The sequence below is a fragment of the Solanum pennellii genome, chromosome 3, assembly GCF_001406875.1.
Source record: "Solanum pennellii chromosome 3, SPENNV200".
Classification (NCBI taxonomy): domain Eukaryota; kingdom Viridiplantae; phylum Streptophyta; class Magnoliopsida; order Solanales; family Solanaceae; genus Solanum; species Solanum pennellii.
In genome coordinates, this window is record NC_028639.1 from 58,668,409 (window position 1) to 58,693,781 (window position 25,373).

General features: G+C 35.6%; 1 protein-coding gene and 1 pseudogene across 2 annotated transcripts in view; one reads left to right on the forward strand and one right to left on the reverse strand.

Annotated features, from left to right (window-relative positions):
* The window catches only part of LOC107014686 (exocyst complex component SEC10b-like), a 37,294-nt gene extending 22,271 nt beyond the window's left edge, over positions 1-15,023 (forward strand). For both annotated transcript variants that reach the window (XM_015214713.2, XM_015214712.1), the window contains exons 17-25: positions 8,906-9,031; positions 9,145-9,237; positions 9,384-9,530; positions 9,716-9,813; positions 10,098-10,182; positions 11,110-11,168; positions 13,534-13,632; positions 13,717-13,800; positions 14,547-15,023. In XM_015214713.2, coding sequence (XP_015070199.1) covers positions 8,906-9,031; positions 9,145-9,237; positions 9,384-9,530; positions 9,716-9,813; positions 10,098-10,182; positions 11,110-11,168; positions 13,534-13,632; positions 13,717-13,800; positions 14,547-14,625 — 870 coding nt within the window. In that variant the 3' untranslated portion in view covers positions 14,626-15,023. The remainder of the gene's footprint in view (positions 1-8,905; positions 9,032-9,144; positions 9,238-9,383; positions 9,531-9,715; positions 9,814-10,097; positions 10,183-11,109; positions 11,169-13,533; positions 13,633-13,716; positions 13,801-14,546) is intronic.
* A 1,682-nt stretch (positions 15,024-16,705) lies between these two features.
* The window catches only part of LOC107013515, a 32,532-nt pseudogene continuing 23,864 nt past the window's right edge, over positions 16,706-25,373 (reverse strand).

Consider the following 25,373-nt stretch of genomic DNA (forward strand, 5'->3'; position numbering starts at 1 on the left):
AATATTCTCTAACTTAAATTAATTGAGAAGATTTTCAAATCAAATATGTCAAACATTGGTGTTGTTTCAATATCGCTAGGAAAATATTTAGTGTGATTAGCATGTATCTAGGATGCTAGATACGCGAGATACATGTATCTAGTGTGATGCATCCCAGATAGACAAGCGAAATAAGAGAGTGGCTAGCGATATGGGAGGGAGGCGAGGGTGCAGGATTTGTCTATGTATCTAATTAGATATATGTGAATCCACTTGGATAGAGTGTATCTAGAATAAATTACATAATTTTGAGTCCATGTATCTCGAGTTATATCACTACAACCAAAAAGGAATATAGCGGCAATAATAAAGGTCATTAGCGGCAATAACTATTACCGCTATAGCATTTACCAGCCGTTTGATTTTGGCTGTTATTGTTGGGGTAGCTAAAGCCTTCCGCGGCCATTCAGATGAATGCTGGTAAAAGTATACTTTATTGCCGCAAAAAGTCGCAAGCTATAATGGCAATTGTTTGTGGACATTATGATGGCTACTAAATGTAATGTTAGGATAGCTAATTATGTTGTGTTAGCGACTATTTTCTGGTCACTAATTCACTTAAATTGTCGATAAATGTAAGTAGATTTAGCGGCAATTAGAATGGCTAATAAAAGTCAATATCTTTAACAACAAATGTTGAGAAAGTGTAATGGCTACACTAACCTTGTGAAAATATCTTAATTTTTTCTTTTAGCGTCTATTATTGTAGCTTGTATAGTAAATTAAATTGACGTGTATGAAAATAAATAATGGCAACATTCATCAAAAAATGATCTAAGCAACATAATATATAACTAATTAATCATAAAAATATAATCTAATTAAATCTTACCAAACTCTTACAAAAAAAGATAGTCACAGTAATTTTAAAACTAAACTCATATTATTTTAACTAAACCAATCCTATCGAATCGTAGTCTTCAACTATTTTTTGCAACTCTTCATAATAAAATCTTGCATCTGCTAATTTCGAACATCAAACCGCATGACCTGAAATAGTAAATAAATGTGTCAAGAGGTGAAATATAATGTGGAAAAATATTGTAAGTATCGTGATATATCAAGCAATTTCAGATATTGAATTTTAGAAAATTACAACAGATACCAAAGGCAGAGACAACTAAAAATTAACTGAATTATATGACAATATGAAAAGCTCAATAACAGTAACAAAGAAAAGAAAGAATCAACAACAAAAAAGAACCATTATAAATGCAGAAAGAAAAAAATGGAACAATATGCAACAACGTAGAAACTAAAAAATTTCGCATTCAGATTCTACTAAAACCACTAAGCCTGCTTCAACTACAAATATAGTTTTTAGCAAACATGTGCATGCACCAAGACAAGAATAGATGGTCTCACGCAAAGTGTTATTTCTGAATTCCAAAACTTGGAATATGAGTTTCGTTAAGCTACTTTTCAATCTCAATTAAAAAACTAATTGTACTACCTCTTTCTTGATTATATGACACAATCTGACTTCAATAATCAGTTTGACCTATTTCAGTCTTAAAACTGCAATAATTTTAGTACTATCCAAGAGTAAATATGTAATTTTTAAACTATATTCAATGTTCTCTCTGTTCATAGAGGTTTTAACTTTAAATACTAAAATAACCAGAGAAAAGATATAACAAGGGTGACTTAGTAGATAAAAACATTCAATAAGTAAGAAAGCTTAATGTATCAATTTACTTATAGCTACTTTTGCCTTCACTAAATCATGAGCAAAGAGGGAAATATACCTTTAGACAAATAATATTGTTTGATACTTATACAGAAGAATAAACTCAAGTTCCAAATCATCCCTCCTCCATTACGATATCCTATAAGTAACACAAATAACAAATCTGAGGTGTTACAAAATAAATAAACTGTAATAAGACGTTATAGTAGGAAAATGTAAATTGACCATGAACTTCTTGGGCTTATGGTCAAAAACATTAAATAGGGACAAAAAAGTTCAGATACAACATCAATAAGTCACACAGTAATAAATGAGATGAAAAACAAACAAGACGGTGATTTATCCATTCATAAACTATAAATGAACATTTTATTTATTGGAAAGAAATAACATATACAACTGTGAAGCTCCTTGACGATATAGAAAACCAATGCACCAAAAATGATCTTGCTTTGAACTGAACCAAGATTAAAGGTCATTCAAGAAAATTAGAATTAGAAATTTTATTATATATAACTAGAGTTAAGCAAAGTGATTTTAAAATTCTCATTGATGAGATCAAAACTGCAGCTTTACTCTATAGGTCTTTCCACAACACAAAAAAATAAAATAAAAATTAGACCATTTAGTACGAGAAATTTTTCTCGCATTTTTTAAAAGAAGATAAAACAACTTGTCCTTCACTTATTTCATTATTATATTTGTGTTCCATTATTTCCTATGTCCCCACAATTTTCATGCACATATCAGTATCAAAATTCCACTAATTAACAGTGTTATCAAAGGCAAAAAACGCAAAAAAGCTCTAAGGTCCGTGGGAGCTTTAAGCGCAAAGCGCAAATAAAGCGTGGGCTTTAATGAAAAAAGGCGCAAAGGGAGAAAAGAATACAAATGTATATGTTTACTCAAAGACTAATAATTATAAACATGAATGACAAATATATGACCAAAGAAATTGTATTTCTTTATGATAAAGTGAAGTATCAATTATTTAGTTTCACTTCTTCATAAGAGGCTCATTGGCAAGGAAATGTTTGTCTTAGAACCTTGATGACGACACTGAAGCGCACATAAAGCGAGACAAAGCGCTCAACATGTTTTGAGCCTCGCTTCCGGGCTTAAGCGCGCCTTTGATAACACTGTTAATTGAAAAGGTTATAGACTTTGTCGGTGACAATAGACTTCCCTCATGTTCTTAGGAGAAATATCTTTCTTTATTTGTGATGGCAAAAACTTGTCTAACATCAATAGGAGTAAAACTTAATCCCCCAAGGTCCCTTAGATTGAACGAACATATAAACCAAGCTAGAGAGGGATAAATTAAAATGCACTAACATATAAAATAATCAAGTTTCAACTGACGCAACGCGTAAGAAAATATCTGAACAGAATTCATTACCTATAACACCTGAAGTTATATATCCAAGGGGCATATGAAGTGACATAGAAATGGAGGAAGATATGAAGGGTATGAAAGCTGAACTTCTGCTAGAGTTTGAAAATATAGCTAAATATAGGAGATTGCATGGAGACAGAGATTAAGGGTCAATTGGCTGAAACAGGGCGACAACAACACCAAGTTCTTCCACAGAATTGCCCACTCACACAGAAGATACAATAATATAGATGAGTTAAATGTGGGGTTTGAAGTAGTCAGGAATCCAGAAGACATAAAGAAGGAAATTATAACTTTTTATCAGAACTTATATTCTGAAACAGAAACTTGGAGACCTTCAGGTGGGTGCAGGATGAATCACAAAATTAATGCTGAAGATAACTACATGCTTCAGAAGGAATTTGAGGATCAATAAATATGGGATAGTGTCAACCTTTGTGCTAGTGACAAAGCTCCTGGTCCTGATGGTTTTACCATGGCCTTCTATACCCATTGTTGGGAGGCTATTGGAAAAGATGTGATTGCTACAATAAGAACTTTCATGAGAGGTGCGTCTTTGAGAAAAGCTTCAACTCTACCTATGTGGCTTTAATTCCAAAAAAAATGGGTGCTAAGGAGCTCACTGCCTTTAGACTCATTAGCCTAATTGGTAGCGTGTACAAGATCATCTCCAAAATACTCACCGAGAGAATCAAAATGGTTATGCACAAACTGGTGGACCCCCAACAGTTGGCCTTTATAGAAGGGAGACAAATAATGGATGCCATTCTTATGGCAAATGAGTATGTTGATGCTTGAACTAGGAGCAAGGCTCCGGGCATCCTATGTAAGCTAGCATTCAAAAAAGCTTATGACCACCTCAATTGGAAGTACCTGTTGGAGACTCTTTCTAAAAGAGGTTTTGGAGGTAGATGGTTAAGATGGATGAAGTTTTGCATCAGCACTGTGAAATTATCTGTTTTAATAAATGGCTCTCCTACACTTTATCAAAAAAAAAAAAAGGCTCTCCTACATGTTTTTATCTTTACAGAGAGGTTTAAGGCAAGGAGATCCATTATCTCCCTTTGTTTTTATTATCGCTATGGAGGGACTAAATGATATGTTGAAAATCGCTCAAGAAAAATCGTGGCTGAGAGGTTTTAGGGTATCCAGTAGAGAGGGGGCTGATCTGGAGATTACTCACTTACAATATGCAGATGACACTCTTGTCTTCTGTGATGCTAACAAGAACTAACTCAAGATTTTAAGGGTAATCTTCGTTCTTTTTGAAGCTATCTTTGGGCTTCACATCAATTGGAACAAGAGTTTCTTGTATCAATTAGACTATATGCCTACATATATGATGTCACTTTTCCCTATTCCTGATGGTGTTATTGACAGATTTGATGCTTTGAGGAGGAATTTCCTGTGGGAAGGAAATAGTGAAACCAAGAAATTCCACTTGGTAAAGTGGGATACTCTGATTAAGAGTAAACAGGCAGGAGATGTAATACAGGCTAAATATGAAATGGAGGATCTCTGCATAACTAAAACGGTCACTAGCACTTATGGATCAAGCCATTCGAGAGCCATCAGAAACCATTGGCCAAAGCTCAGAGAAAACTGCAGTATTAAATTGGGGAATGGTAGGAAAACTTCTTTCTGGGAAGATGGATGGCTAGAACAAGGATCTTTAAAAACCTTGTTCCCAAATATTTTCACCCTAAACCAGCAGCAAAGAGTCACTGTTGCAGAGATGTGGTCAAACCAAGGGTGGAATAAATGACTGGGAGATCCAAAGGTTGGTGGAGTTTTACAAGGTCTTAGGGCAGTTCAAAGGAACTATTGATGCACAAGATAGTTTGGTATGGCAAGATCACAATCGGGACAATTCGGTGTTAGAAGAGCGTACAAAAAACTTAATCCTTGTATCAGTCAGAGGAATGGGTGGCCATGGAAGTTGATATGGAAAACTAAAATCCCCTACAAGGTCTTGTTTTACTTGGCTCCTTGCGAAGCAGGCAGTTTTGACCCAGGAAAATCTCATGAAAAGAAATATTCAAGTGAGTCCTAGGTGCCTTCTATGCGGTGAAGAAGAAGTAGAGACTGTCAACCATCTCTTCCTTTACTGTAGAATAACCAACATTTTGTGTAATGTCTTTATCAATCAGAAGGACATGAAATGGGTTATGCCTAGGAAAGTTACGCAGACCCTGAAGTTATGGAGCAGTTATGCAAGCATTTGCGGGCATAAAGAAAGATAGAAAATCATTCCAGCTTGCATCTGGCGGTCCGTGTGGAATGAAAGAAATCTCAGATTCTTCCAAAACAAGAGCAATTCCATCCAGGAGATTAAGATGAACTGCTTAGTTTTGTTTCTTTTTTGGTGTAAACAGGAGTACATGGTAGATCTAGAATCAACTAAAGATGTTTTAGGATCCTTGTAATTTTTGCTATAAGATTAAAGATCTTCTTGGTACTCTCCACAATTGTAATTAGGAATCTGTAACTTGTTGTGGCAGGTTCTGGTTTTTGTTTTGGAATAGAATACAAGTTGTTACTGTCTCAAAAAAAAAAAAAGAATTATGATTATCATTGAGTGATCTCCCTAGATTTTCATCATTGTCAATCATCCATTTGTATCATATGAAGCGCATAACAGTCAGTGTCAACCTCTCATATTAGTCAATAGAGTATACTAAGAAAACAAAAGAGATTCCTACAATGAAAAATCATAATTTATCAACTCCATAGTCGATGCGTAATGCAGTTGGGACGAGTTGACATCAGGGTGATCTTATACATGGCTTTAGATAGGCAAAAAGGGAGTGTAATTTCTCCAGGTTTTACAATAAGCAATTAATTAGTAGGCTCTCATGTACAAATCTACACCAGCTCCAATGGACGCGAGGAGTTATAAAAAATATGAGAATGAATCAGGTGTTAGTGAGGTTCGTGAGGAAGAGGTAATGAACCAGATAAATCTAGTAAAGGCACATCACTGCATCTACAATGATTTTTTCTAATCTAGAGGTGGCTACAACAGTAAAGAATAATCAGATTTCAACAAAGGTTAATCCCCCCATTCTAGTGGTCGATACAACCTTAGTCAACTTGAACACATCGCGACAAGATATTTCTTCACAATCTTTTGGCGAGAAAGAACGAGAGTCTAGGCAGCAACTATTATCATTTAGGAATGATAAGAATTTGAAAAAAAGGTAACATGTCAATCTCTAAAGCTAACTTCACAAATTAGTTGATTATTTCTAAGGTGTTACAAGTTCTCCTAAGTGGACTGATTAGAGAAAGTTCTGGACAACTTAACAAGAGAGGGAAGGACCACATCAATACAATAGTTTTATACGCATTGAGATATCGGAATCGATTTATTATTGTTCAACTATATAAAGTAAGGCATTTTATACAGCCATGACTAGAAAAGTCAAAGTAAATAACATATTTCTCTAGTATCATGATCAAAATATGAATCTAAAAATATCAAATATTTATGTTCATGATTTCTTGTGATACCATGGTAATGTTGTCCTAGCATATAGCATAGTTGTAACACAAAAAAAAAACCGTAAGTTCTTAGGCATATAACAAGTACATTAGTTGTCTTCGAATTGCAGGTAAAGTAATATCCCTCTCAATTTTAATAGGAAGATCTAGACAAGAGAAGTGAAACACAGTAAAATATAGTCATTTTGATTGTAGATATGGTTCATTTCAAAATTAAACACTGAAATTTAGTTTAAGATTTTTAAAGCATGCCTTTTTATCAAAATAATGTATATCTTCATAATGATATATTTTTTAAACAATGAAGATATGAAAGGATTTTAGAATTTCAATCCAGAATCAGTTTTATCCAATTAGAAATCCAAGTGTGACAGTATCATTTTGCAATTTGCATCTTAATAATTTCACAAATGTGATTTATCAAAATATTTTGAAGTATGTAAAGGAAGGAAATGCACAAGGATTGAGAGATCTTAAAAAGTTTATCGGTGTTATCACATAAGTTTATTTCTTTACTTATTTTACCATGTAAATTAAAAAAGATTAACTATTACCTAAACCTAATGACCAACATGAGATCAATTGGTTAAAAAGAAGGGAAGAATACACAGACAAACAACAAATAATTTCTATACTGAAGTTGGATTAAAATTGATGTATATCATTTCTTGTGGTTTATTTTTTTATCATGGTTTCAATTAATCATCCCTTTCAAGTGATTACAATCATATTACCATGTTTATTGAGTTACTGAAATCTATGATTCAGGCATAGATAATGAAAATGGACTTAAAAGTGAGTCCACTTTTGGGTTATTTTATTATTTAGCATGCTTTTGGAGGCAACACCTATACCTACACAATTACCTTTGAAAACAGAGATTGTGCACTTTCTAGCAAGAAAGCTAGTTCCTAAAAGATCCAAACTATTATATTGAATGAAAAGATCATAGACAACACCCCTTATATGCAGAATATTAAACAAACAATCACAAAACAAAAAGGTTAAAAAGACTAAAAGAGGGAAAATGCAAACCTTAAATAGGGAACAAGCATTACATGTGAACTTTTTATATCCTCCAAAGACACTAACATCAAAACACGATAAATAGAAGAATATCACAATAATTACCATAGAAACAGGATCGACAAAATTATTTTCCTTCATTAGTGCCATCTAAACCCTAAAATCAAAATATCTAGCTAATCAACGAATTATAACACTGGAAATTCTGTGAGTATGTGTCTTCCATAGGAATTAGCAACAGACTTCTTAAGAAAAAAATCTAACAAATTGAAAGTGAGAAACATCTTACAAAACCAATTACGAAAAATATGCCACTTCACTCTTTCAAAATCAAATCCATCACAAAATATTTGAGACAGAAGTTTCAAATGTAGCATAGGATTTTTCACGACTTTGGTATTTAGGCTTTGATTTTAGAATAAGATATGATGAAGGTAGGGTTTGATGTCTGAGTATTGTGTCGAGATGAGGGAGGAAGATGGGCCTAAATATAAAGGAGGGAAAGGTAAAAAGTGTTGAAGTGAAGATTAATTCTAGTATTTAATGGTTATTCCCTTCTATTGCCACGAAAACAATTATCATTTCCAGCTAATATTTATTTGCCGAGGATGCATTGACATAAAATATAAATTACCGGCAATTAGCTTATTGCCTCCAAATAATTGTCGCCAAAAGCAACTTTTGTAGTAGTGTATGTATCTGGACACACCAAAATCAGGTAAGATCGTAATATTACATCATAATGTGCATCTAAGTGATTAGCTCATACACTAGTGAGATTTTTGTAAGTTGGCCTTATATAAATAGTTTTGGCCCAAGGGCTGACCCGGCCGGGCCCCGATCAAGCCTCAAGGGCCAAGGGCTTATTTGGCCGGGCTTATAAGCCGTACTTTTAAATGGGATTGAAAAATCATATTCCAACCCTACCCCGGTAACGGGTTGGGTTGGGCCGGCCCCATGGGCTAAGCCCATTTTAGTGGCTCTAGCTGGAAGTATTTACGTTATTTTCATTTGGCATGCCGACTATGTAATTGAATATTACTTTTTTTAGGAGGTTGAGTGTAATTCATTGTACATAGATATCCTTTTATTTCTTCTACTTTTTGGAGCCTGGAATTTATGTATGGATCATTTCCTACAGAACTACCTTGCATAGTAATGTAGCATATTCAATGACGGAGGATAGCTCTGCCATTGTTCTCTGTCATTTGTACGTTGTATCATTAGCTGCCTTATTCCAACTCTTGCAGGTGAGCATATACATAACTGAAGGTCTTGAAAGAGCCAGAGACAGTCTCACTGAGGCTGCTGCTTTAAGGGAAAGATTTGTACTTCCTAGTGTAAGTCGAAGGGTTGCTGCTGCAGCTGCTTCTGCGGTAATTACTTTGGCATTCATGTCTACTAGAGTCTGAAAAATATGTAAATTTTCCTTGTGCATGAGTATACAGTCATATATAGCTGATTTAACCATATCATCTGTGGTATTTAGGCAGAAGCAGCAGCTGCTGCTGGTGAAAGCAGTTTCAGATCTTTCATGGTTTCTGTGCAACGCTGTGGGAGCAGTGTGGCTATTGTGCAGCAAGTATGTCGGTTTGATGCTAGTGAACTAGTGAAAATCTTTGTGATCAATATTAAACAATCTCATGTACAAATTTACCAGTTCCAAAGAAAAATAAACACAATCTCATGTTGTCTCTTTTGGGTTCTCATTGAACTCCGTTTCTTCAGTATTTTGCGAACTCTATATCTCGACTTTTACTGCCTGTGGATGGTGCGCATGCTGCTTCCTGTGAAGAAATGGCTACAGCTATGTCAAGTGCAGAGGGTGCTGCTTATAAGGGGCTTCAGCAGTGTATTGAAACTGTTATGGCAGAGGTCTGATTTGTAACATTTAATGTGTTTGACGGTTGTGGTAGTCTTTATGTGGGACTTGGCCTCATTATTACAATCTCAATGGCACCTTTTATCAGTCGTTTTGAATTTCTCAGATTCTATTTTGTTTCCTTTCAGATCAAAATTTACGTCTGATATTAGGTTACACTTCCTTTGACTGTTCTCAGGTGGAACGCGTACTGTCAACTGAACAAAAAGTCGCAGAATATCGATCACCTGATGACAGCATTGTCCCTGACCATCGGCCAACACAAGCTTGTTCAAAGTCTGAACTAATTTAAGCTTTACTTATGCCATGTAGAGTAGAGAAATTATAATAAGATGATCTCTGGAAGGATATTAAGCTGCCTATTATTTTACTGGCTTTCAAAATATCAACACACGGCATTCTTAATATGTCAAGAACGCATTGGAGTCCGAAATCTCCTATGCATAGTGTTTGGCCTTTCATATGTTTTCTTGTCTCTTTCCCTCGTAAATACGTCTTAGGTTTTTTTTTTCTTTTCTGAAGGATATTTCCTGTATTCTTACGGCTTCTCCCTTTATCAGAGTTGTCGCATACCTTTCAAGGGTGCTTGAATCGGCATTCACAGCGCTGGAAGGGCTTAACAAACAAGCCTTTTTGACTGAATTGGTATATTCCTGTTTTTATTTCTGCATACGCTTATATCCTAGTCTGACCCCTAACTGCTGACAAGGTTCAGTCTGTTAAGTTATTTGCTTGATATTGCTCCATCTTATTCTACAGGTTATGCTAGGTGATCATTGATCCTACTGGTTAATGCTTTAACTTTTTTATTTATTTTTTGTTCTTATTTACATGGACCACGTCAGCACGGTGAGTGTAGGTGTTAAAAGAGGGAAGGTAGACCTAAACTCAGATGGAAGGAAGTTGTCTTTAAGGAAATACAATTTATGGGGATCAATGCAAACATAGTGAAAGATGGGTGGGAAGAGAAGGATCTATATAGGCAATACCTATTGGTTGACAACATATTATAGACGTGTTGACACCTTCACTATAGGTCCTATGCTTTCTAGGAATGGCTTAGCTTTTAAGATATTTATACGTTTAGAAATATACTGAACTTCTATTACTTCTTAATTATATTTGCATAATGTTGGCATGAGATGGGTTTAAATGGAATAACATGGTCAGTGAAAGTTCATATAAGTGACCCCAACTTGTTTGGCAGTTGGGACTGAGGTATAGTTGTTGCTATTGTTATTGGTCTTATTTACATGAATATATTAAGATGGCCTTAAACATGCCATAGCCCGCAACTTTCAAAATTCCTAAGAAATGGAAGCTCCAAGCAACTTAAACTACTAAACCTGCATTTTAAAATAGGAGAGTTTCTCTGCGACACCATGTTATTGTTTTTTGACTGTTGGGAACATTTTAATATTTAGGCTGTCTACAGCCATTTTACAGCTGTCCACAATGTGTTGTGTTGATACAGCTGATTACATTTTCTGTAATTTTTTTCAGTTTGTAGTTATTACTCTTAGAATCAAAATTTCTGGTAACAATATGGTGTATGTTTTTCTCTTTTAATAGGGGAATCGTTTACACAAAGGCTTGCTTAATCATTGGCAAAAGTTCACCTTCAATGCAAGGTACTTCCTTTCGGCATTGCGGTTATTGCTGCTTGTTTAAGTTAATAAAATTGGAGTTGCAAAAATTACATTATAGGATCCATAGTAGGAATAGTTCCCTGCCTATAGCAAGCTAATGCTTATACTTCCACTAGTGTCAGTGAGTCTAGAACTATCTGCCTGCTAATATTTCTATTGCATAAAGCCAAAAGAGAAATTTCTGATGTTTGTGTCATTTCAACATTATAGAAATTAAAGAATATAAAGTCTCTGTTCGGTAGATTGTAAACCAGGTGGGAATCTAGTTTCATGAAGTACAATAGTTGTGATATTTTTGCTAATAGATTAAAGGCCAAACACGAGATTACCTTCTTCTCCTTCTATTTTTAGTCACACGTCAACTTGTGTACTGATGCTTCAAGGATCATTCTTGGATTAAGAAGTAAAAACATTTTGAAAAGCACCATCATTACTCAACAAGAACAACAACAAACTACGCTACGTCTCAAATCAGAAGTAATTTGGAGTCAGTAAAATAAACCCTTACTGATCATGTTGTTCTTGTTGTAATCCCCCACCTCCATTTCTCCTTTCATAACCCCCAGTTCTTTTTAAAAAGGGGCTAAATTTTAATCGGCTTAATCATTAACCCATTTTAAAACAATCTTCAACTTAGCCCCGTTCTATGCCCAATTCAACCCTCTTTCACCTGCTTTTCTTCAATTCATTATGGCTTTCCACAATTCTGTTCTATGGGATGTGGAGATAAATTTGCTGAGACGTCCTGAAGAGATGTTCTATATATTGAGAACAATTAGACAGATAAATTTGCTGAGACGTCCTGAAGAGATGTTCTATATATTGAGAACAATTAGACTTCTCATATTTTCTTCATAACTTGCCTAAAGTTAAAGCAAGAAACTATCTACAGTTCACGCCATGCAATGCTATGGATAGATAAAAGATCCGTAGATTTCAAGTCAGCTTTCTTATGTTCCAGATCTTCTATTTTTCATTCTATGTGTGTTGAACAGATCTGGTCTTTTCTTTGGTACATGAATGTATTCGGAAATTCGTGGAGCTCCTATGCATAAAATTGTCCAACTGTTTCAGTCATATATTATGATAAAACAGTTCCCAATAAAAGCTTCTATAATCTGAATGGGGTCAAGTGGTTGGAACTCTGGATATATGAATAGTGACCAAATTATTAAGTCTGACTGGAGAAATTGGAAATAAATATGTTTTTCAAGCTCACCTATCAAAAATTCTTTTAGTCAAAGCTTATGCAGTTTCTCCATCTAGGAAAGAAAAAAAGGGAGGTGTTGCACGCATGAGAATGATTAAGCATGAGTTTTGTATCATTTTTTGGTACTCTTGTGACTATGTATATCAAGATTACAAAGAAACAAGTACTAGCTCCAGGGCTTTGGTTCAGTGATGAAGGCACTACAGACTACAGCGTGGATGTATGGTAGGCGTACATCATGAGTTTAAATCATGACTGGTAACCAAGTCTGGTGCTTTAGTGGAGAAGGGTGGAGGGTAGAATCAAATAGCAACTGAGTTCCGAAGATGAAAAAATAGCAGATTTCTTGGTCATTAAAAAAAGAAGTACTAACTAGTGAATTGTTTTTCGTGTTATCAGTGCTAACTAGTAAATTGTTTGTAGCATATTCTCTTATTTTTCTCAAGTGATAAGCTAGGCACTATTCCAAAGGGATCATTTACTCGGATTAATCCAAGTTGCTGGGTGCTGCATGTATATGGTGGACTCTATGGAAAGAAAGGAATGCTAGGTGTTTTGAAGGACAAAGTGATAGTTTTCAGAAGATAAAAACCAAATGCTTAAGTCTTTTATTTTTTTGGTGTAAGCAAGAGTTGGTAGGGGAAAGCATAGAGATGGTCGATTTTATAGGAAACTTGTAATTCTGTGTGTCTTTTTGAGGGTGTGCCTACCACCCTGTGGGATGTAAGTTTCCAATTCATCATCCCTTGGATGATGAACTTTTTGTGAATACAAAGTTACCCTTATTTCAAAAAAAAAAAAAAGGTTTGCTGGGTGCTGCACCTCTATTTCTTTTTTGCAATGATAAGTAAATCCCCTGTACACTCAGTAATTTAAAATAACTATCACACTCTCTTAATGCTTTATCATTTACTCACATTAAGTCATTGTGTATCCCTGTGTGCATTTAATTGCACACTTCTATATAAACTCAATTCGCTCCATTGTTTTATGACTTGGTCAGTCACTCATCATGTTTCTCTTACCTGTTCCCTGTCTCTTTCTGAAATTGAAACCATGGCAAAGTAGACACAGGTGACGGAATAAACGACTTTGTGCTTTCTGGTACATTGCATAATATCTCTCTTGTCTTTGTAGTGGAGGATTGCGTTTGAAGCGTGATATAACAGAGTATGGGGAGTTCGTTCGTAGTTTCAATGCACCTTCAGTTGATGAGAAATTTGAACAGTTGGGCATGTAAGTTGCTAGTGTTTTGAAACATTGAATTGTCCAGAAAATATGATATAATCCTGATAACCTGATTTATCATTTTTTTTCCAGCATGGCAAACGTGTTTATTGTTGCACCTGAAAGTCTATCAACACTCTTTGAGGGAACCCCGAGCATTAGGAAAGATGCACAGAGGTAATTGTCATGTTTAATTCACCTTGTATACTGAGAATAAACAGACTGTTCTCCTGCAGATTTCTCATAAAATTAAATGTGTTTTACAAACACGTCTATCGTGTATTATCACCACCATTAGCCATCAATTACAATCATTACCACCAGCCATCATTACAACCAATTACTGACTATTACCAGCCATCAACCATCACTATATACTGCCATTAGTTATCGCTATAGTCCACCACAATTATTTGTTGCCACCAGCAACTATCACGATCAACAACTACTATTAATCACTATTGCTAGTCATAATCACCACTAGCTACTACCCATAATAACCACCATCATCCAGCACAATCTCCAATCAACACCCACAATCATGAGAGTGCCAGCCATCAACATCGTTTGTTATTACTTTTTCGAGAATTTTTTAATGATATAGCATTTGATTAATTTAGTATTTATTTGATTTTTTTATTTGTTTATGAACTTTTAATAAAGGCAAATTTGATGCATTCAGATGTTGAAAAAACAAACTGTATGTAGTATTCAGATTTTAATACAACTTAGTGTTCATATATGAATTCTGATTCAGACATCTAAAACTTATTGCACATCTTAATACGTAAACGTACATTTTGATTCAGATGTCGTAAGTTCAATAAAATAAATGAGGCCAAAGTGGGTCCATTTGTAAGCTCATTTTCAAATCGTAAATAGTTTCAGAATATGCACAAGGACTTATTTTCTGTGAACTCCAGGTTCATTCAGCTTCGGGAGGACTACAAGAGTGCAAAAATTGCAGCGAGACTCAGCTCCTTATGGCCTAGCTCTAGTTAGAACAAAAGTCAATGAGCTTTTACAATAGTGGTGAGTTGGATAGAGCTATACAGTTGTTTGGTGAGGGCTTTCCACCTCCTATATTTGTCGTCTTTTACCTGAGCTCGAAGATAGAGAAACGTTGCTAATTCAGAGTAATTCATCCTTGAAAGTTCATATGCAACCCCTAGCCCCTTCTGTGTAATCATCATTTATTGTTTTCTTCACGATCTGCTTGTGTATGTTGTGGAACTAGGTATCGAACATGCGTATGTTTTTGCTAATTGCGACTAGTTTGTTTATATGCTAGGTATGCAGTTGTATTGTTAAAAGTAGATGAGAGAAATGTACCAGTTTTGTTGTTATATTTGTCCTATACTTTATAGAAGTTGTTGCAGTAAAGGTTGTCTTCTTTACCATGTGCAGAAATTTAAGGATATGTATGCTTGACAGCGGAGTCTATCCTATTATTACCTTGTGGTTAAATCTCTAAAATCATCTTTTTCTGAAGGAAAATTATATAATTGGAAAAAAAAAATGAATTTATACAGAGTTTTATGTCTCGACAAGCTGTGTATTCAATTAGTTTGGATTTGTTTAGTATTTAATCGAAACCAAGGATAATAAAGGGTCCTTCGCACAAATGCCATACACAAAAATTAAAGGCGGTTGAAAATATCTCTAAAGAGAAACAAGAGGAGTTTGCAAAGGCACAAGTCTCTGTCTTACGAGACAACTTGGTTCCTATTGAAATTATGTTTAGATGCGTAAGTTCGATTTTAGAATCTATAAAGTTATGCCTCAAGAGACATGACTTACTGTCCTTTGTTTGGCTGGTTGGCCAGAGTGACAAGTTCTGTTTCAGCTACAATTTAGAACTAATGATTTCATAGTCCTTTTGCTCAATTGCTAGAGCGGCAAGTCTTGCAAGATACTATATATGACCTTTTACTTATCATTTTCTACAATGGTGGTAGCAGGGCGAGCTTGAACTCACCTCAATTATTTCATCAGATACCTTGGTCTCCCATAATTTTCACCTACTTCATCAACCGTTTACTCACCCTCAGATGCAAGATCTTTAGACATCATTATCAGAATTCAGAAGAATGCGGGAACCAAGAAATCAGTATCTGCTGGATGCTGTATGAACAAGACATATCTAAACAGAGTTTCATATGTTAAGGTGAAATACTCAGCTTTTGATTAGGGAAAAGTCTCTTCTGCACAAACAAAATCTGTAAGCAGCTAACAAATCCTAAGACAATGAGGGATCATACTCCAGGCAAGAGGATACATAAATTTCTATACAACATTCCATATAATCAGACAAGGCCTTTCATAATGTAGCTCTTCAACTTCAAAGCCCCATACAACATTCTCTTAAGCTATTTCAACATGCTTAACAGTGGAAGAATGATGTACTGGAGATGTAAACAACTCCACAGGCATCCAAAGCAGTAGATGCATACGTACAAATCCTTTAGAATTTTCTTCCTGGCCATTCTTATTTCTTGATTAATCCTTAGTAACCCACCACTGAAAACAAACTTGAATACTACGAAAGTTCTGATCACTGCTACTTCCTCCACCACCTTCTGCACTTGTTTATCTCTTCCATTGATAATTATGCAAATGGTTTGAGAAAGGGGTTGGCAGAATGCACCCAAGAGTGTGATCCAGCGGTCAATGAAGTGGTTAAGAACCCTGAGGTATCAGATTCAAAACTCAGTGGAGACAAAAGATACTATGTGATTCTTGCCATCTGTCTTAGCCTTGGTGGACAGAGTTATCTGGTCCTGTTATTGTGGGAGGTGGCATCCGTGGATTTAGTCAAGGTGTGTGAAAGTTGAAAGGAGGGGGGGGGGGGCGGTGGCATATCAATATATGGTTAACAACTTAATTGTGAGCAGATATAACACAACGGAATACTCCTGACCAATAACCATATCATTAAAGATATACACTTTGATTCTGTTGTAGATATAAACAAAAGAGATGCGAGTCTCAAATGTTCATCTCCATGCCATCTAAGTTCACGAAATACCCATCTCCTCTTGAACTTCTAATCCTTCCAACTGAGGAACGGTATCAACAGAACTTATAACTTAACTTGAGTTTGATATGTATAAATGTGAAAATGGAGTATAAGATAGCATGTTTCACGGGATTGAAACACATCACTATGACCACAAGAAAAAGAGATTTCAACTTCAACAGCGACATCGCTTTAAATTTAGCCAGGAGAACATTTCAAAAGAAAGAACCTACTAACTACTTGATATTGAGTTGCATCAGACAGCCAGGTTTCAACAGACTGAGGAATAAATAAGAACAAATCCACAGGACTTTTCCTTTCAGAGGAGATTGTACACACAAGGACTAATACTTTATAACTAGGAAAAGTGGATAAGTTTAAGAAGAAAAGCCCCACTTGTTTGCTAGTGTGAGACATCATTTTGTTGGAGTTCAGACTCAAGAGGGAAAATAGCATAGAGAGCTCATAGCATGCAGGCTGTGCTGGTAGGCAACCTTCTGAAGAAACCAGCAGAAAATCAGAAACACTGCTGTGCCCTAGGGTCTCTCCAGCTCCGTAAAGATAGAAGCCTCTCCCCTTGAGTAGCTCAGTCACCAACCACAGTCTGGATTGTCGCTGCAATCATTCTCAGACGGTCATACCTCATGCTAACGATATCAGGGGAAAATGAAGTGGGAAAACCATCATATTCTTCAGATAATTCATCAGGAAGAGCAGTATCGGCACATGAAAGAAAAGTGTCTGTGAGTGGGGGATGCATTGGCTTTTTTCTGTAGTTCCAAGCACCTATCAAGGAGAGAGAAAAAAAGAAAGTTGGTAAATAAGTTTTGGACTTAGAACCAGTGTGATGAACAAGATATGGATCAGAAAAAAGTTGGGAAAGACAAGCACAAAATAGATGTGCACGACAAAGGCGATAGAGGAAGAAATCCAAGTCAAAACTTTTTCTTCTATTTGAACCAAGCGAAGATAAAATAATGCAAGAATAAAATAGTTTGGGGTAGCAAACCAATCAACCAAGCAAGAAAAATAAATCAACACAAGAGACGCCAAATTAAACGTGGAAAACCTCTTCGGTGTGAAGAGTAAAAACCACAAGACCAAAGCTCAACTATAATAAAAAAGAGTTACAAAAGTGTCCTCCAAAATGGTCACCAACAAAATGTCAAACAATGAGCAACACAACTACAAGATAGCACCAAAAACTAGAGAAACAAAAAGAGCTAAAATACCCAAATCGCAACTACTGTTCACGAGCTAAAATCTAGAGCTACAGGACTCCAAAATACCCTCTCTCAGTTCCCAATTAAATATTAAATTGAAAGGAACACGCTGTCAAAAAATCAACTCAATCGGACAAGAAACGAAGCGGGAATCGCGATTTGAAAATGACTGTTATGACTTGTGCGAAAATCTGCACTTTCTCTCTTTTCCATCTATATGGCTGCTCTCAAACTCTTGTGATTCTCTTAAAATTAAGACCTAAAAGAAAGTCTTACATATGCACCATAATATTGGGCTTATGGGCAAAATTAGGCTTGTCAAATTTGGGTTAATTATATCCACAAAGGAAAGGATGGAAGATCTCAAAATCTTAGACTTCTACTCATCCACATAGGAAGGGAAAAAGGCTCAAAACCCAACAATTCTCCCCCTACCGACTATGTGGAGGAAACCGCCATCCCGACGATAATGCAACATTCTTCAAACTTCCCTCTTAGTAAAGATTTAGTCATCATGTCGGAACCATTATCATTGGTATTGATTTTCTTAAGCTCAAGCAACTTAGGATCCAAAACATCTCAAATCCAATGATACCTCACATCAATGTGTTTAGAGCGATCATGCAATGTAGAGTTCTTGCCAAGATGAATAGCACTTTGACTGTTGCAATAAAGCACATACCTCTCTTGAACACAACCAAGTTCCCCCAAGAATCTCTTCATCCAGATCAATTCTTTGCAAGCTGCAATAATCTCAGCCTCTGTAATAAATAAAGCAACACTTTTTTTGCAATCTAGATTGCCAAGACATAGCTCCCCCTGCAAAAGTCATCAAGTAGCCTGAAGTAGACTTACGAGTATCAACATCACCAGCCATGTCTACATTAGTATAACCACAAAGAATAGGTTTCCCTATCCCAAAACACAAACTCAGACTAGAAGTGCCATGCACAAAGATATCTCATAATCCACTTTACAGCATTTCAATGCTCTCTTTTCGGATTAGAAAGAAAACGACTAATAATACCAACAACATGAGCAATATCTGATCTTGTATATACCATTGCATACATCAAACTACCAACAACTGAAGCATAAGGAACTTGCTTCATATCTTTCTTCTCACCATCACTGGAAGGACAATGTCTAGTACTCAATTTGAAGTGCATAGCTAAAGGTGTACTGACAACCTTAACTTTGTCCATGTTAAATCAATGGAGTACTTTCTGAATGTACTTCTCTTGTTACAATCACAATTTCTTGGCATCTCTATCACAGACAATCTGCATGCCAAGAATCTGCCTTGTTGGTCCCAAGTCTTTCATAGCAAAAGACTTATTCAATTCTTGCTTCAACTCTTTAATCCTGAAAGCATTCTGACCAACAACAAGCATGTCATCAACATAAAGCAAAACAATAATAAAGTCATCATCGGAGAATTTTTGCACAAAAATACAATGGTCTGAAGAAGTCTTCTTGAAGCCATGCTGACTCATAAAAGAATCGAATTTCCTGTACAATTGTCTAGGAGCTTGTTTTAGACCATACAAGTTCTTCTTCAATTTGCAAACATAATTCTCTTTTCCCTTGACTTTATAGTCTTTTGGCTGCTCCATATAAATTTCTTCATCCAAGTCACCATGGAGAAAAGCAGTTTTAAAATCCATCTGTTCAACCTCCAAGTCTGCTACAAGTCTAGACTTGCAGCCAAGCCTAGAACAACACGGATGGATGACATCTTCATAATTAGAAAGAATATCTCATCAAAATCAATTCCCTTTTTTGGATTAAATCCCTTCACAACTAATCTAGCTTTGTATCGAGGAACTGGGTTACCATCTTCATGTATCAACCTAAAAACCCACCTGTTCTTTAAAGCTTTTCGATCTTTAGGTAACACAAACAAATCAAAGGTATGATTATCATGTAGAGATTTCATTTCATCCTCCATAGCCTCAAACCACATTTCTTTTTCTTCACTTTCCATGGCCTCATCAAGACTCTCTGATCTCCCCCGTCATTCAAGAGTACATACTCACTGGGAGAATAACGAGATGAAGGTATTTTCTCTCTAGTAATAGATTTTCTGAGAGAACTCTCGGGAGCATCAACATCAACTAGTTTCTCGCTGGTGTGAGAATCAACTTTCTCAGCTTTGTCAAAATCTTCAAGTGTTTAGTCTTAAAAGAACATAACATCACGGCTTCTAACAAGTTTCTTCTCAACTGGATCAAAGAAACGATAGCCAAATTCATCTTGACCATAACCAACAAAAATACATTACCTAGTTTTAACACCCAACTTCGACCTCTCATCCTTAGGAACATGCACAAAGGGTTTATACCCAAAAACTTTAAGATGATCATAAGAAACATTCTTACCAGACCAAAATCTTTCAGGGATATCACTGTTCAAAGCAACGGCAGGAGATAAATTGATAACATAAGCAGCAATGTTAAGTGATTCTGCCCAAAAGGAATCTGGCAGCCTAGCAACTGAAAGCATACATCTAACTCTCTCAACAAGCGTTTTATTCATCCTCTCTGCTAAACCATTTAGTTTAAGAGTCTGCGGAGGAGTTTTCTAATTCCGAATATCCTGCTCTCTGCAATACCTGTCAAAAGGACCAATATACTCACCACCATTATTATAACGGATGCATTTCAATTTCTTCCCTGTCTATCTCTCAACCAAAGCCTGAAAATTCTTGAACACATCAAGAACCTGATCTTTTGACTTCAAAGAGAATACCCAGAGTTTGCGCGAATGATCATCAATAAAAGTCACAAAGTAAAGTTCACCATCATGAGCCTTTATCTTAAAAGGACCACACAAATCAGAATGTACCAACTCCAGTGAATCAAGCTTTCTTGAAGGTGGATGACTCTGAAAAGAAACTTTTTTCTGTTTACCGGCTAAAGCGAACACACTTGTTCAACTTTGCTTGCTTCACTCTGGAAAGCAAATTTTTCTTAGCCAAATTGTTCATCCCCTTCCCGCTCATATGACTCAGTCTTCTATGCCATAATAATGATGAAGTATCATTCTCTACTATATTTACTGACCCTCTGAGAATGGAGCCCTGAAAAATATACAAGTTAGACAACTTGTCTCCAGGGCTACCACCATCGAACCTCTTGTAAGCTTCCACAAGCCAACACCAAGGGTATTAACATCCTTATCATCAAGGTATCCAACAGAAATCAAATTCAATCGAACATCTGGAGCATGCTTGACATTATTGAAAACTGGTTTGGAGACATTATTACTTTCCAAACAAACAGTCCCAATATCAAGAACATCAACCTCATGATTATTGCCCATTTTCAGCATCCTAAAATTACCCGGAGTATAAGAAGAAAATAATTCCTTCCTGGGCGTGACATGAGAAGTAGCACCAGAATTCACGAACCAGCTAGACTCATCACGAACAAGATTAACGGCATTTTCATCCCAAGAAATAAGAAGGTCATCGTTAGCAACAACTGCAACACGATTTTCATTATCGCCTTCTTTCTTTTGTTGTTAAATATCTCTCTTTGATATGCCCATATTTGTGGCAATAGTCACATGTAACATTCTTGAATCTAGATATTGACTTTCCTCTACTTTTATCTCTATCATTCTGACCTCTAAACTTGCTTCTCCCCCTGTCTTCAATAACTGAAACGTCAGAGTGTGAAGTAGAAGATGATGAGCCTTCAGATCTTCTTCTCATCTCTTCATTCAAAACACCACTCTTAGCATATTTCATGGTCACAACACCGCTGGGAGTAGAATTAGTCAAAGAAATTGTAAGAGTTTCGAAAGAGTCTGGCAGAGTATTAAGAAGTCATAGTCCTTGAATTTCTTCATCGAATTTTACACCCATTCTGGACAGTTGGTCAAGAACACCCTGAAAATCATTAATATGATCATAAATAGGAGTGCCCTCTTTATACCTGATGTTCATCAATTGTTTCAAAAGAAACAACTTATTGTTGCCAGTCTTTGAAGCATATAGTGACTCAAGCTTGTCTTACAAACTTCTGGCATGTGTCTCATTCACTATGTGATTTCTAACATTTTCTTCAACCCATTGTTGGGATAATGCACAAGTACCCCCTCAGTATAGTATAAGTATGTCTCTGGGATTTTGGGTATAGGTTGAGGGGGTATTTGTGCATTTTTCCTCTGATATAACCACAAACTTGTAAATGCTCAAATTCCCAATCATCATTCATAGATTCGGGTTTATTAGATCAAACATCGCTAGATGCATTTTCTTGACAAATAGAACATCTTTCATCTTGCCTTTCCATGTATGACAATTACTACCATTCTAACAAACTATATTGCTCATATTTGACTCCATCATTCAAATAGATATCAACAACAAACCAATGCTCTGATACCACTTTGTTGAAAAAGGTAAGCACAAAATAGATGTGCACGACAAAGGCGATAGAGGAAGAAATCCAAGTCAAAATTTTTCCTTCTATTTGAACAAAGAGAAGACAAAATAATGCAAGAATAAAATAGTTTGGGGCAGCAAACAAACCAACCAAGCAAGAAAAATAAATCAACACAAGAGACGTTAAATTTAACGTGAAAAACTTCTTCACTGTGAAGAGTAAAATCCACAAGACTAAAGCTCCACTATAGTCAACAAGAGTTACAAAAGTGTCCTCCAAAATGGTCATAAAAAAGTGCCAGATGATGAGCAACACAACTACAACATAGCACCAAAAACTAGAGATACAAAAAGAGCTAGAATATCCAAATCGCAGCTACTGTTCACGTGCTAAAATCTAGAGCTACAGGACTCCAAAACACCCTATCTCAGTTTTCAATCAAATATTAAGTCAAAAGAAATACGCTGTCTAAATATTAGCTCAATTGGACAAGAAACGAAGCGGAAATCACGATTTGAAAATGACTACTATGGCTTGTGCGAAAATCTGCACTTTCTCGCTTTTCTCTCTATATGGCTGCTCTCAAACTCTTGTGATTCTCTTAAAATAAGACCTAAAAGAAAGTCTTACATATGCACCATAATATTGGGCTTATGGGCAAAAGTGAATTTGTCAAATTTGGATTAATTTTATCCACAAAGAAAATGATGGAAGACCCAAAACCTTATATTTTTATTCATCCACATAGGACGGGAAAAAGACTCAAAACCCAACAAAAATTGTAATTGGGTTTCTCCAATTACATATTTGTCAAATATTTTTGCTAAAACATCTAAAATAGCCATAAGCCTGAAAAAGTTAACCCTGGATTATCGTATACTCAACAAGGAAGGGTTACTTTCTAACTATACTCCACTACCTCTTTCCCCATAGGTGGATCAGCACGATACAGTTTCATAATAATAATTTGTTGAGTCTGATGCCTCAAGTGGAATTCATTTGCTTTTGTTAAATTATGAAGATAGTTCATCTTGGGTAACAGTCACTGAGAGTACATGTATGTTGTATTCAACGACATGAACAAATAAAACGTATAGTCAAATAAATTTCACCTGTCATTCTCACCCTAGTATTGTCGAAGAGCATTAGCGTATAAGAAAGCGCATAGACTCTGCCTGTTTGAAGAATGGACAGACAAATCCTAACTTTTCCAACGCTGGAGTCCTTTGCACTTTCAACTTTATCTCCTCCTTGCAGATTACTATTATCAAATACACCTATAGTTAAAATAGTGCAAAGTCAAATACTTCCCAAGTGTAATGTTCATTTCACGTGGGAGAAAGGCTATCGGTAATTGTCCTAGTTGTAACCCACTTCCCCCCATATTTGGCAACACAAGAGGCATTTGTAGTTGCTTACCCATTTTTTTCTCTTCATTGACTTGAGGCCCTAAGCATTCAGAATACCCAATACACCGATACTGGACTTCCACAATTGTTTTTCCGTTGTTCTAAGATCACTACTATCACATATAGACTCGTCCAGAACATTAACCTCCCTCCATACTAATCCTCATGAGAATATTGCCAATAGACCTGATTTTCTCTTCTTTTTCTCCCCTAATTCGCAAATTCATACTACAAACATCTCACAGGTTTCTCATTTCCACATCTGACAAAGGAACCACACACCTTCCAAGAACCTTATCCTTGTCCGATGCAACTTTATCTCTGTTGAAATATCAGGTCAAATTAATGAATTGGACAAAAGGTTTTTGGGTTCATTTGTTAAAGGCTGATGAAAATAATACGTGTACATAGGAATATTCTCTTTTACAAGTTTGCTTTAAGTTTGAAAGAACCTAGTCTATAGTATAGAGAAACCTATATAGAAAATAGCTTTTTTTTGTCTTTTCTACATGTATAAATGGAATGAAGCATTGATCTATAAAAAAAGACACAGAAAAATTTTTTCCACATCACTTCTCATTTACAACATAGTATCAGAGCATATTACATCTAATTTTGATCTCTTGTTTGATGTTAAGATGTTTCTTAAATCCATATATGTCGATCTTCCTAAATCTACAAGAGCCATTGTATTTGAATCAGGATATGTTACTTTATTTCCTAGATACACAATTCATCATGTGCTTTTTGTCCCCTGTTTCAATTATAATCTTCTATGCGTTTACAAATTCTCTTTACAATTCAACTCTATCCTCACTTTCTCTATTTTTGGTACTATTCTACAGGGCCTTTCAATGAAGAGGTCATTGTTTCTTGGTACAATTACTGGGGGGCTATATCTTCTGCACTCCACTAGGACAAGTCAGCTCCAATCTACACCTAGTTTTTCTTTTCCCGACAAGATTTTTAATTTCGTTTGTAATCGAAGTGCTAAAGAACAAGTTTCAAATTCGTCTTTGTTCTTAGGATAAGTTTTTGTTGATGTAAACACTTGGCATGCCTTTTCTAATATGAGTTTATTTGCTCTAATACCATGTTGTAAATGAGAAGAGATGTGGAAAATTTTTCTCTCTGTCCTTTTTTTTATTGATCAGTGCTTCATTCCATTTATACAAGTAGAAAAGACAAAAAAAATAGCTATATCCTATACAGGTTTTCCTATAATATAGGTTAGGTTCTAACAAACTTAAAACAAACTTGTAAAAGAGAATATTCCTATGTACAAGCTTGGCATATGTCAAGACTGTCCAGCTCATCCCAAAGCCTCTTCAGTTTTGTGTAGGTATGTAGCAATGTCTAAATTTTCTTGAACTAATTCAGTGATCTCCGTTCGCAGTTGATAAAGAAGAGGTCCCTTGCTTTGTTCAAACCTTTTCTCAGTTTCCGGCGACGGCGACGTAAAGAGGACAGAGTTGAAAAACTACAGAAAAATGAAGAAGGAAGAGTATTTTCTTGAAACAAGTAAAGGAAATACAGAGTGTTTTTTTTATCTTTCTTGAAAAGTACAAGGTCTTTTTAATTTTTCTTGAAAAAGAACTCCAACCAGCAGAGAACGAAGGATTTATTTTTTTTCTCAAAATAAGTGTATTTTTTATAAAATAAGTTAGTGTATATATATATATATATATATATATATATATATATA